This window comes from Argopecten irradians, chromosome 3 (genome assembly GCF_041381155.1).
Source record: "Argopecten irradians isolate NY chromosome 3, Ai_NY, whole genome shotgun sequence".
Taxonomy (NCBI): domain Eukaryota; kingdom Metazoa; phylum Mollusca; class Bivalvia; order Pectinida; family Pectinidae; genus Argopecten; species Argopecten irradians.
Genome location: NC_091136.1, coordinates 64,940,482 through 64,955,405, shown reverse-complemented (window position 1 = coordinate 64,955,405; position 14,924 = coordinate 64,940,482). Strand labels below are relative to the sequence as shown.

At 38.0% G+C, this 14,924-nt stretch overlaps 1 protein-coding gene across 1 annotated transcript in view; it reads left to right on the top strand.

Annotated features, from left to right (window-relative positions):
* LOC138319790 (spectrin beta chain-like) overlaps positions 1-14,924 on the top strand; it is a 194,996-nt gene that overhangs the window by 82,202 nt on the left and 97,870 nt on the right. The window contains 3 exon segments of the mRNA XM_069262923.1: positions 7,256-7,386; positions 8,743-8,802; positions 12,195-12,321. Coding sequence (XP_069119024.1) covers positions 7,256-7,386; positions 8,743-8,802; positions 12,195-12,321 — 318 coding nt within the window.

The window sequence follows — 14,924 nt, the reverse complement described above, 5'->3', positions numbered from 1 at the left end:
ATGTACCAAACCTGGATATAACCATGTCCATGTACAGTGTACATGTATGTACCAAACCTGGATATAACCATGTCCATGTACAGTGTACATGTATGTACCAAACCTGGATATAACCATGTCCATGTACAGTGTACATGTATGTACTGTACCAAACCTGGATATAACCATGTCCATGTACAGTGTACATGTATGTACCAAACCTGGATATAACCATGTCCATGTACAGTGTACATGTATGTACCAAACCTGGATATAACCATGTCCATGTACAGTGTACATGTATGTACCAAACCTGGATATAACCATGTCCATGTACAGTGTACATGTATGTACCAAACCTGGATATAACCATGTCCATGTACAGTGTACATGTATGTACCAAACCTGGATATAACCATGTCCATGTACAGTGTACATGTATGTACCAAACCTGGATATAACCATGTCCATGTACAGTGTACATGTATGTACCAAACCTGGATATAACCATGTCCATGTACAGTGTACATGTATGTACCAAACCTGGATATAACCATGTCCATGTACAGTGTACATGTATGTACCAAACCTGGATATAACCATGTCCATGTACAGTGTACATGTATGTACCAAACCTGGATATAACCATGTCCATGTACAGTGTACATGTACATGTATAATGTCCTGACCATGTATGTACAACTGGATATAACCATGTCCATGTACAGTGTACATGTATGTACCAAACCTGGATATAACCATGTCCATGTACAGTGTACATGTATGTACCAAACCTGGATATAACCATGTCCATGTACAGTGTACATGTATGTACCAAACCTGGATATAACCATGTCCATGTACAGTGTACATGTATGATGTACCAAACCTGGATATAACCATGTCCATGTACAGTGTACATGTATGTACCAAACCTGGATATAACCATGTCCATGTACAGTGTACATGTATGTACCAAACCTGGATATAACCATGTCCATGTACAGTGTACATGTATGTACCAAACCTGGATATAACCATGTCCATGTACAGTGTACATGTATGTACCAAACCTGGATATAACCATGTCCATGTACAGTGTACATGTATGTACCAAACCTGGATATAACCATGTCCATGTACAGTGTACATGTATGTACCAAACCTGGATATAACCATGTCCATGTACAGTGTACATGTATGTACCAAACCTGGATATAACCATGTCCATGTACAGTGTACATGTATGTACCAAACCTGGATATAACCATGTCCATGTACAGTGTACATGTATGTACCAAACCTGGATATAACCATGTCCATGTACAGTGTACATGTATGTACTAAACCTGGATATAACCATGTCCATGTACAGTGTACATGTATGTACCAAACCTGGATATAACCATGTCCATGTACAGTGTACATGTATGTACCAAACCTGGATATAACCATGTCCATGTACAGTGTACATGTATGTACCAAACCTGGATATAACCATGTCCATGTACAGTGTACATGTATGTACCAAACCTGGATATAACCATGTCCATGTACAGTGTACATGTATGTACCAAACCTGGATATAACCATGTCCATGTACAGTGTACATGTATGTACCAAACCTGGATATAACCATGTCCATGTACAGTGTACATGTATGTACCAAACCTGGATATAACCATGTCCATGTACAGTGTACATGTATGTACCAAACCTGGATATAACCATGTCCATGTACAGTGTACATGTATGTACCAAACCTGGATATAACCATGTCCATGTACAGTGTACATGTATGTTACCAAACCTGGATATAACCATGTCCATGTACAGTGTACATGTATGTACCAAACCTGGATATAACCATGTCCATGTACAGTGTACATGTATGTACCAAACCTGGATATAACCATGTCCATGTACAGTGTACATGTATGTACCAAACCTGGATATAACCATGTCCATGTACAGTGTACATGTATGTACCAAACCTGGATATAACCATGTCCATGTACAGTGTACATGTATGTACCAAACCTGGATATAACCATGTCCATGTACAGTGTACATGTATGTACCAAACCTGGATATAACCATGTCCATGTACAGTGTACATGTATGTACCAAACCTGGATATAACCATGTCCATGTACAGTGTACATGTATGTACCAAACCTGGATATAACCATGTCCATGTACAGTGTACATGTATGTACCAAACCTGGATATAACCATGTCCATGTACAGTGTACATGTATGTACCAAACCTGGATATAACCATGTCCATGTACAGTGTACATGTATGTACCAAACCTGGATATAACCATGTCCATGTACAGTGTACATGTATGTACCAAACCTGGATATAACCATGTCCATGTACAGTGTACATGTATGTACCAAACCTGGATATAACCATGTCCATGTACAGTGTACATGTATGTACCAAACCTGGATATAACCATGTCCATGTACAGTGTACATGTATGTACCAAACCTGGATATAACCATGTCCATGTACAGTGTACATGTATGTACCAAACCTGGATATAACCATGTCCATGTACAGTGTACATGTATGTACCAAACCTGGATATAACCATGTCCATGTACAGTGTACATGTATGTACCAAACCTGGATATAACCATGTCCATGTACAGTGTACATGTATGTACCAAACCTGGATATAACCATGTCCATGTACAGTGTACATGTATGTACCAAACCTGGATATAACCATGTCATGTACATGTACATGTATTATGTATGTAAGTGACCAAACCTGGATATAACCATGTCCATGTACAGTGTACATGTATGTACCAAACCTGGATATAACCATGTCCATGTACAGTGTACATGTATGTACCCAAACCTGGATATAACCATGTCCATGTACAGTGTACATGTATGTACCAAACCTGGATATAACCATGTCCATGTACAGTGTACATGTATGTACCAAACCTGGATATAACCATGTCCATGTACAGTGTACATGTATGTACCAAACCTGGATATAACCATGTCCATGTACAGTGTACATGTATGTACCAAACCTGGATATAACCATGTCCATGTACAGTGTACATGTATGTACCAAACCTGGATATAACCATGTCCATGTACAGTGTACATGTATGTACCAAACCTGGATATAACCATGTCCATGTACAGTGTACATGTATGTACCAAACCTGGATATAACCATGTCCATGTACAGTGTACATGTATGTACCAAACCTGGATATAACCATGTCCATGTACAGTGTACATGTATGTACCAAACCTGGATATAACCATGTCCATGTACAGTGTACATGTATGTACCAAACCTGGATATAACCATGTCCATGTACAGTGTACATGTATGTACCAACTGGATATAACCATGTCCATGTACAGTGTACATGTATGTACCAAACCTGGATATAACCATGTCCATGTACAGTGTACATGTATGTACCAAACCTGGATATAACCATGTCCATGCACAGTGTACATGTCTGTACCAAACCTGGATATAACCATGTCCATGCACAGTGTACATGTATGTACAAACCTGGTGTATGTACCAAACCTGGATATAACCATGTCCATGTACAGTGTACATGTATGTACCAAACCTGGATATAACCATGTCCATGTACAGTGTACATGTATGTACCAAACCTGGATATAACCATGTCCATGTACAGTGTACATGTATGTACCAAACCTGGATATAACCATGTCCATGTACAGTGTACATGTATGTACCAAACCTGGATATAACCATGTCCATGTACAGTGTACATGTATGTACCAAACCTGGATATAACCATGTCCATGTACAGTGTACATGTGTACAAACCTGGATAAACCATGTCCATGTACAGTGTACATGTATGTACCAAACCTGGATATAACCATGTCCATGTACAGTGTACATGTATGTACCAAACCTGGATATAACCATGTCCATGTACAGTGTACATGTATGTACCAAACCTGGATATAACCATGTCCATGTACAGTGTACATGTATGTACCAAACCTGGATATAACCATGTCCATGTACAGTGTACATGTATGTACCAAACCTGGATATAACCATGTCCATGTACAGTGTACATGTATGTACCAAACCTGGATATAACCATGTCCATGTACAGTGTACATGTATGTACCAAACCTGGATATAACCATGTCCATGTACAGTGTACATGTATGTACCAAACCTGGATATAACCATGTCCATGTACAGTGTACATGTATGTACCAAACCTGGATATAACCATGTCCATGTACAGTGTACATGTATGTACCAAACCTGGATATAACCATGTCCATGTACAGTGTACATGTATGTACCAAACCTGGATATAACCATGTCCATGTACAGTGTACATGTATGTACCAAACCTGGATATAACCATGTCCATGTACAGTGTACATGTATGTACCAAACCTGGATATAACCATGTCCATGTACAGTGTACATGTATGTACCAAACCTGGATATAACCATGTCCATGTACAGTGTACATGTATGTACCAAACCTGGATATAACCATGTCCAGTCCATGTACAGTGTACATGTATGTACCAAACCTGGATATAACCATGTCCATGTACAGTGTACATGTATGTACCAAACCTGGATATAACCATGTCCATGTACAGTGTACATGTATGTACCAAACCTGGATATAACCATGTCCATGTACAGTGTACATGTATGTACCAAACCTGGATATAACCATGTCCATGTACAGTGTACATGTATGTACCAAACCTGGATATAACCATGTCCATGTACAGTGTACATGTATGTACCAAACCTGGATATAACCATGTCCATGTACAGTGTACATGTATGTACCAAACCTGGATATAACCATGTCCATGTACAGTGTACATGTATGTACCAAACCTGGATATAACCATGTCCATGTACAGTGTACATGTATGTACCAAACCTGGATATAACCATGTCCATGTACAGTGTACATGTATGTACCAATAACCTGGATATAACCATGTCCATGTACAGTGTACATGTATGTACCAAACCTGGATATAACCATGTCCATGTACAGTGTACATGTATGTACCAAACCTGGATATAACCATGTCCATGTACAGTGTACATGTATGTACCAAACCTGGATATAACCATGTCCATGTACAGTGTACATGTATGTACCAAACCTGGATATAACCATGGATGTATACATGATGTACAAACCTGGATATAACCATGTCCATGTACAACCTGGAGTGTACATGTACATGTATGTACCAAACCTGGATATAACCATGTCCATGTACAGTGTACATGTATGTACCAAACCTGGATATAACCATGTCCATGTACAGTGTACATGTATGTACCAAACCTGGATATAACCATGTCCATGTACAGTGTACATGTATGTACCAAACCTGGATATAACCATGTCCATGTACAGTGTACATGTATGTACCAAACCTGGATATAACCATGTCCATGTACAGTGTACATGTATGTACCAAACCTGGATATAACCATGTCCATGTACAGTGTACATGTATGTACCAAACCTGGATATAACCATGTTTATGTACAGTGTACATGTATGTACCAAACCTGGATATAACCATGTCCATGTACAGTGTACATGTATGTACCAAACCTGGATATAACCATGTCCATGCACAGTGTACATGTATGTACCAAACCTGGTGTATGTACCAAACCTCCATGTACAGTGTACATGTATGTACCAAACCTGGATATAACCATGTCCATGTACAGTGTACATGTATGTACCAAACCTGGATATAACCATGTCCATGTACAGTGTACATGTATGTACCAAACCTGGATATAACCATGTCCATGTACAGTGTACATGTATGTACCAAACCTGGATATAACCATGTCCATGTACAGTGACATGATGTATGTATACAAACCTGGATATAACCATGTCCATGTACAGTGTACATGTTGTACCAAACCTGGATATAACCATTCCATGTACAGTGTACATGTATGTACCAAACCTGGATATAACCATGTCCATGTACAGTGTACATGTTTATACCAAACATGTGTATGTACCAAACCTGGATATAACCATGTCCATGTACAGTGTACATGTATGTACCAAACCTGGATATAACCATGTCCATGTACAGTGTACATGTATGTACCAAACCTGGATATAACCATGTCCATGTACAGTGTACATGTATGTACCAAACCTGGATATAACCATGTCCATGTTCAGTGTACATGTATGTACAAACCTGGATATAACCATGTCCATGTACAGTGTACATGTATGTACCAAACCTGGATATAACCATGAACATGTACAGTGTACATGTATGTACCAAACCTGGATATAACCATGTCCATGTACAGTGTACATGTATGTACCAAACCTGGATATAACAGTCAACATTACATGTAACCAAACCTGGATATAACCATGTCCATGTACAGTGTACATGTATGTACCAAACCTGGATATAACCATGTCCATGTACAGTGTACATGTATGTACCAAACCTGGATATAACCATGTCCATGTACAGTGTACATGTATGTACCAAACCTGGATATAACCATGTCCATGTACAGTGTACATGTATGTACCAAACCTGGATATAACCATGTCCATGTACAGTGTACATGTATGTACCAAACCTGGATATAACCATGTCCATGTACAGTGTACATGTATGTACCAAACCTGGTGTATGTACCAAACCTTGATATAACCATGTCCATGTACAGTGTACATGTATGTACCAAACCTGGATATAACCATGTCCATGTACAGTGTACATGTATGTACCAAACCTGGATATAACCATGTCCATGTACAGTGTACATGTATGTACCAAACCTGGATATAACCATGTCCATGTACAGTGTACATGTATGTACCAAACCTGGATATAACCATGTCCATGTACAGTGTACATGTATGTACCAAACCTGGTGTATGTACCAAACCTTGATATAACCATGTCCATGTACAGTGTACATGTATGTACGAAACCTGGATATAACCATGTCCATGTACAGTGTACATGTATGTACCAAACCTGGATATAACCATGTCCATGAACAGTGTAAATGTATGTACCAAACCTGGATATAACCATGTTTATGTACAGTGTACTTATGTACAGTGTACATGTTCAGAGTTTTGTAATTCTAAAGTACAGTTCACATGTAATATAGATATTCTAGTTAACACTCATGATTTATTATGTACATGGATTGTATTTCAGAACCTACTTACAAGCCTTGCGGCCAATAAAGGACATGTTGATAGCATCAACAAATTAGCTGATGAGATCATCAAGTCGGGCAGTAGTCAACAAGAAAAAGTGAAAAAACGTCGTCAGGAGATAAATGACAGGTATGTAATTCTGAGTAGACAAACAGGAACAAAGAACCAGCAGGAACTGTTTATATTTGTTTCATATGATAAAAGATAAAAAAAGTCAAGTGGTCATTTCTAGATGTTTTCTAGTTATAAATGTCAAGGCAGACGTTGACTGAAGAGACCTCCCCTTACGTTGTTTGTTAGCACATGAGAGTGAGGCCAGTGGTGTTTGTTGTAGAGGTAATTAGTTACATTGATTATCTCTGATTACTTCACCTCTCAACATCCCAGTCACAATCAACATTTCTTACTTTTATCATCTTCAATATAAAAAAATCCTATTCAAATACAGTGTAACTTCCCAAAACCGAACCTTCTCAAAACCGATCACCTCTTGAAACCGAACATGGATGTCATGTACGGAATGAATTCCTCTTTATTAGTTGTATATTAAACTTCCCAAAACCGATCCCTCCCAATTCTGAATACCGGACCAATTTCGAGATCGAAATTGTCAAATGTAACTAAAATACACTTCTGAAAACCGGCCTTACCTGAGCGACACCGATAGATTGCATTGAGGTCTGATCAACCGACCGTGAAATACACACGTACCTGTACCATAGTTGTCGCATGCCATGTCCTGGGGCATGTATACAGATGTAGATATAGGTACACGGTAATTATACCCGTGATGGTGGTGTAATTATTTAATCATGTCTATTGTTTAGATATCTAACGAAGGTCTACCGCACGCGGTTTGTTTTACTGTGGGAAAACAAACAGAGCTAGTAATAAAGAGAAAGTTTCGTATTCAAATCACACGGGTTTTTTATTTACTTATGTAGTCGTCGGATAACGTAAATTATCTGTATGAAGAAACCGAAGCCATGTATTGTTTTAGAAAATGACTATGTCATATAATGACCGGCATCGACTGATCATCGTGTAATTAGACCATATAATTTGATTTTTGACGTAACCGGAAGCGATCGGCCGTATGTAGGTTAGTGCAGACGAGAACATCCCAAGAACATTCACGCAACTAACTAACTAAACTACGTTTATAAGCGGTAACAAATTCAAGATTGTTGTAATCCATTCCTTTTAAACATATGATTCTCTCTTTTGTGATAACATTCACATTAACAATCAATATCGGTCGGTTTTAACGAACACTAGGCATACATGCGGTACACTAGTGTAAAAAACGACTTCAGAGCGATTAAATTCGGATCGTAATGATAGGTATTCGGTTCACTTCTCCAAACCGAACCCTCTCTAAACCGGCCGAAATTATATGCACCGACCATGATCGGTTTCGGGAGGTTCCACTGTAATTTTAAAGCATAGTTACAAATTTGATGATGACGTTAATGCTTGTTACAGGTGGGACCGATTAAATCGTTTGAAGATGGAGAAAGAGAAAAACTTGGAAGGAGCCTCAAGGTAATTTTATACATTATATATTGCTGTATGACATAATAGTTACCATATGGACATGTTGTGTTACTGTACGGACATGTTGTGTTTCAGAACGGACATGTTGTGTTACAGTATGGACATGTTGTGTTACAGTACAGACATGTTGTGTTACAGTACAGACATGTTGTGTTACAGTACAAACATGTTGTGTTACAGTATGGACATGTTGCGTTACTGTATGGACATGTTGTGTTACTGTACGGACATGTTGTGTTACAGTACGGACATGTTGTGTTACAGTATGGACATGTTGTGTTACTGTATGGACATGTTGTGTTACTGTATGGACATGTTGTGTTACAGTATGGACATGTTGTGTTACAGTATGGACATGTTGTGTTACAGTATGGACATGTTGTGATAGAGTATGGACATGTGTAATACTACAGACATATACAATTTGTGGTACAGTACGAACATGTTGTGTTACTGTATGGACATTTTGTGTTACAGTATGGACATGTTGTGTTACAGTATGGACATGTTGTGTTACAGTATGGACATGTTGTGATAGAGTATGGACATGTTGTGTTACTGTATGGACATGTTGTGTTACAGTATGGACATGTTGTGTTACTGTATGGACATGTTGTGTTACAGTATGGACATGTTGTGTTACAGTATGGACATGTTGTGATAGAGTATGGACATGTGTAATAGTACAGACATATACAATTTGTGGTACAGTACGGACATGTTGTGTTACAGTAAGGACATGTTGTGTTACAGTATGGACATCTTGTGTAACTGTATGGACATGTTGTGTTACAGTATTGACATGTTGTGTTACAGTATGGAAATGTTGTGTTACTGTATGGACTTGTTGTGTAATAGTACAGATATATACAATTTGTGTTACAGTACGGAGACGTTGTGTTAGAGTAAGGACATGTTGTGTTACAGTATGGACATGTTGTGTTTCTGTATGGACATTTGTGTTAGAGTATGGACATGTTGTGTTACAGTATGGACATGTGTGTTAGTATGGACATGTTGTGTTACAGTATGTACATGTTGTGTTACAGTATGGACATGTTGTGTTACAGTATGGACATGTTGTGTTACAGTATGGACATGTTGTAGGACATTACAGTATGGACATGTTGTGTTACAGTATGGACATGTTGTGTTACAGTACGGACATGTTGTGTTACAGTATGGACATGTTGTGTTACAGTATGGACATGTTGTGTTACAGTATGGACATGTTTGTGTTACAGTATGGACATGTTGTGTTTACAGTACGTGACATGTTGTGTTACAGTATGGACATGTTGTGTTACAGTATGGGACATGTTGTGTTACAGTATGGACATGTTGTGTTACAGTAGTACAGACATTTGTGTACAGTATGGACATGTTGTGTTACAGTATGGACGGTGTTACATATTGTTGTGTACAGTATGGACACTTTGTGTTACAGTACGTACACATATAATTGTGTTACAGTAGTTTGTGTTACAGTATGGACATGTTGTGTGTTACAGTTGGACTACAGTACATGTTGTGTTACATATGGACATGTTGTGTTACAGTATGGACATGTTGTGATAGTAGAGTTGTGATAGAGTATGGACATGTGTAATAGTACAGACATATACAATTTGTGGTACAGTACGGACATGTTGTGTTACTGTATGGACATGTTGTGTTACAGTATGGACATGTTGTGTTACAGTATGGACATGTTGTGTTACAGTATGGACATGTTGTGTTACAGTATGGACATGTTGTGATACAGTATGGACATGTGTAATAGTACAGACATATACAATTTGTGGTACAGTACGGACATGTTGTGTTACTGTATGGACATGTTGTGTTACAGTATGGACATGTTGTGTTACAGTATGGACATGTTGTGTTACAGTATGGACATGTTGTGTTACAGTATGGACATGTTGTGTTACAGTATGGACATGTTGTGTTACAGTATGGACATGTTGTGTTACAGTATGGACATGTTGTGTTACAGTATGGACATGTTGTGTTACAGTATGGACATGTTGTGTTACAGTATGGACATGTTGTGTTACAGTATGGACATGTTGTGTTACAGTATGGACATGTTGTGTTACAGTATGGACATGTTGTGTTACAGTATGGACATGTTGTGTTACAGTATGGACATGTTGTGTTACAGTATGGACATGTTGTGTTACAGTACGGACATGTTGTGTTACAGTATGGACATGTTGTGTTACAGTATGGACATGTTGTGATACAGTATGGACATGTTGTGTTACAGTATGGACATGTTGTGTTACAGACATGTACAATTTGTGGTACAGTACGGATATGTTGTGTTACTGTATGGACATGTTGTGTTACAGTATGGACATGTTGCGTTACAGTATGGACATGTTGTGTTACAGTACGGACATGTTGTGATAAGAGTATTGACATGTTGTGTTACAGTACAGACATATACAATTTGTGTTACAGTACGGACATGTTGTGTTACTGTATGGACATGTTGTGTTACAGTATGGACATCTTGTGTTACAGTATGGACATCTTGTGTTACAGTATGGACATTTGAAATAGTACAGACATATACATGTTGTGTTACAGTACAGACATATACAATTTGTGTTACAGTACGGACATGTTGTGTTACTGTATGGACATGTTGTGTTACAGTATGGACATGTTGTGTTACAGTATGGACATGTTGTGTTACAGTATGGACATCTTGTGTTACAGTATGGACATCTTGTGGTACAGTACGGACATGTTGTGTTACTGTATGGACATGTTGTGTTACAGTATGGACATGTTGCATTACAGTATGGACATGTTGTGTTACAGTACGGACATGTTGCATTACAGTATGGACATGTTGTGTAATAGTACAGACATATACAATTTGTGTTACAGTATGGACATGTTGTGTTACAGTATGGACATCTTGTGTTACAGTATGGACATATGTAATAGTACAGACATATACAATTTGTGGTACAGTATGGACATGTTGTGTAACTGTATGGACATGTTGTGTTACAGTATGGACATGTTGTGTTACAGTATGGACATGTTGTGTTACTGCATGGACATGTTTTGTTACAGTATGGACATGTTGTGTTACAGTATGGACATGTTGTGTTACAGTATGGACATGTTGTGATAGAGTATGGACATGTGTAATAGTACAGACATGTACAATTTGTGGTACAGTACGGATATGTTGTGTTACTGTATGGACATGTTGTGTTACAGTATGGACATGTTGCGTTACAGTATGGACATGTTGTGTTACAGTACGGACATGTTGTGATAAGAGTATTGACATGTTGTGTTACAGTACAGACATGTTGTTTTATAGTATTTAAGGGTTTGAATTTGTGTTACAGTATTGAGATGTTCCAGTCCACATGTGATGAGCTGGGAGAATGGATGAAAGACAAAGATGCCAGTCTCAACACTGATGAGGTGGCCAACAACCTCAAGACAATAGAAGCACTACAACGTAAACACGCTGTAAGTTATTGTAACAGATTTTTTTCTGTTTTTTAGTCCTAGGAATAGTGAGTTGCTTATGGCTTCCTTACTGAGAGTGATAGCCCCTTTCCATGCCATTGAGAGCCGTTATACAACCACACTAAGGGCAGACCAGACCATTTCTCAGCTGATATGAAGAAACGGTTAGGGAGTTAAGTCAATAATATACCTGACGCAAAAATCTTGTACTTGTACTGGTTTCAGCTAGTTGGTTTTTTTCTCCAAAAAAACAAAAGAAAACTGTTTGAAATTACTCCTATTAATTGGCTATGTTATGTAGATGTACAATAGGGATTTAAGAATTTGAGAAATCCAAGATGGTCTACAGAGACTTCCTTCCACTCCAGATGACAATAAGGCCTTTCTGTGAAACTGAGAAAACTTTTAAACAATGTGGCAATGGCTATTAATCAGAAGTAAAATTTGGAGTCCTTGCCTTAGTTTTTTGACAAACATTTAGTTTAGTGCTGCAGTCAACATGAGCCAAATATGTAGGCTTATGAAGCTGAGCTGTGATAAAAATCAATAATAGCAGATTAAGACAGTGTTGTTGACCAAGACAAAGGAAGAACTGTGTGTAACCAGTGTAATGTTTTTGTAGTAGCATAATCAGTGTGACAGGTTTATGGAAATGCATTAATAGACCGTTTGTTCTGGTTGTCAGAGAAATGACATGGCTGTATAAGGAGAGACTTTTGTTTGTGACTACTTACTGCGTACAATTTGAGGAAGTGGTTGTCAATGTGAGAGGAAATAGCAAGTCTGATAGCCATAGATGTACCTGTTGTTACTGTTATATTTCGATCAATAAAATCATACTGGATTAGCTGAGATTGTCTAGTCGCTTATGAAGAATAAAACCGTCTTGTCTTTATAATAGGATTCCGTCAATAAATGTAGCTTTAGTCAATCAATATGTCTATCAAAAGATGGCTATACCAGTCAGTATATTCACATACTGCAGGAGATTATATTTTTTTTATCACAAACAAGCATGATTGTATTCACTCTAGTTTATTGATAGAATAACTGTCACATCATACTGAACTTGATTGGATGCTCGTTGTAGTAAAATTCTGTTGTCATCAAAGAATGGCTACAAGGGGCAGAACATGCGCTTACTCTTCCTATAATTAGCAGCTCAACAGGATAGTCCTGTTATTACTCAACAGCCATAGACATACAGGCCAGTATATTCATGTTGTGACAGTGATAATGAAAATAGGATGAGATATATGCCTTCTGACCTTGTGACCAATCAATAGTATGGCACTACTAATTAAGATATGTTACATGTGTTCTTGTGACCTTGACCCTTTGACCTTATGACTACTATTGGTTTCTCAGTACTAAGGAAGACCTATCAAAGAGATGTTGCATAAGTTCCTTGTTATCCAATGACCTTGACCACTTTTTTATGTATATGATATTTTACATCTTTGTTATTATCCCCCGCGAAACGCGTTTGCGGGGGATATTGATTTGGGCTCTGTCCGTCCGTCCGTCCGTGCGTGCGTCCGTCCGTCCGAGTATCGTTTCCGGGCTATAACTCCTAAACCGTTCAACTTGGCTACACGAAACTTTCTGTACATGTTAGGCTAGTGCTCTAGTTGTGCCTTTTGCTAATGGGAACCTTTCATTTTCGATACTTTTTCTGTTACCATGGAAACTTATTCAAAAATACCATATTATTAAAGTTTCCTTTCTATTCCGGGCTATAACTCGAAAACCGTTCAACTTGGCTACACGAAACTTTCTGTACATGTTAGGCTAGTGCTCTAGTTGTGCCTTTTGCTAATGGGAACCTTTCATTTTCGATACTTTTTCTGTTACCATGGAAACTTATTCAAAAATACCATATTATTAAAGTTTCCTTTCTATTCCGGGCTATAACTCGAAAACCGTTCAACTTGGCTACACGAAACTTTCTGTACATGTTAGGCTAGTGCTCTAGTTGTGCCTTTTGCTAATGGGAACCTTTCATTTTCGATACTTTTTCTGTTACCATGGAAACTTATTCAAAAATACTATATTATTAAAGTTTCCTTTCTATTCCGGGCTATAACTCGAAAACCGTTCAACTTGGCTACACGAAACTTTCTGTACATGTTAGGCTAGTGCTCTAGTTGTGCCTTTTTCTAATGGGAACCTTCCATTTTCAATACTTTTTCTGTTACCATGGAAATTTATTCAAAAATACCATATTATTAAAGTTTCCTTTCTATTCCGGGCTATAATCGAAACCATTTAACTTTCTGTACATGTTAGGCTAGTGCTCTAGTTGTGCCTTTTGCTAATGGGAACCTTTCATTTTCGATACTTTTTCTGTTACTTTTAAATGTCATGTTACTGGAGAGCGGATATATTGTTGTATGAATTTATTCAAGGACAATACTAAGCTCTGTTCAAATAGTTAAACCTACATGGATGACAATATCAAAATTTAAACTCTTAGTTACAATGAGCTTTATTTATTTTATGTTTGAGCTTTCATACACAACTGGGCGCGGGGGATAATGCCAAGCTTTGCGGCTCCTTGTTTTCAATATATTTATACATAGATAAAAGTGAAGTGTTTAACA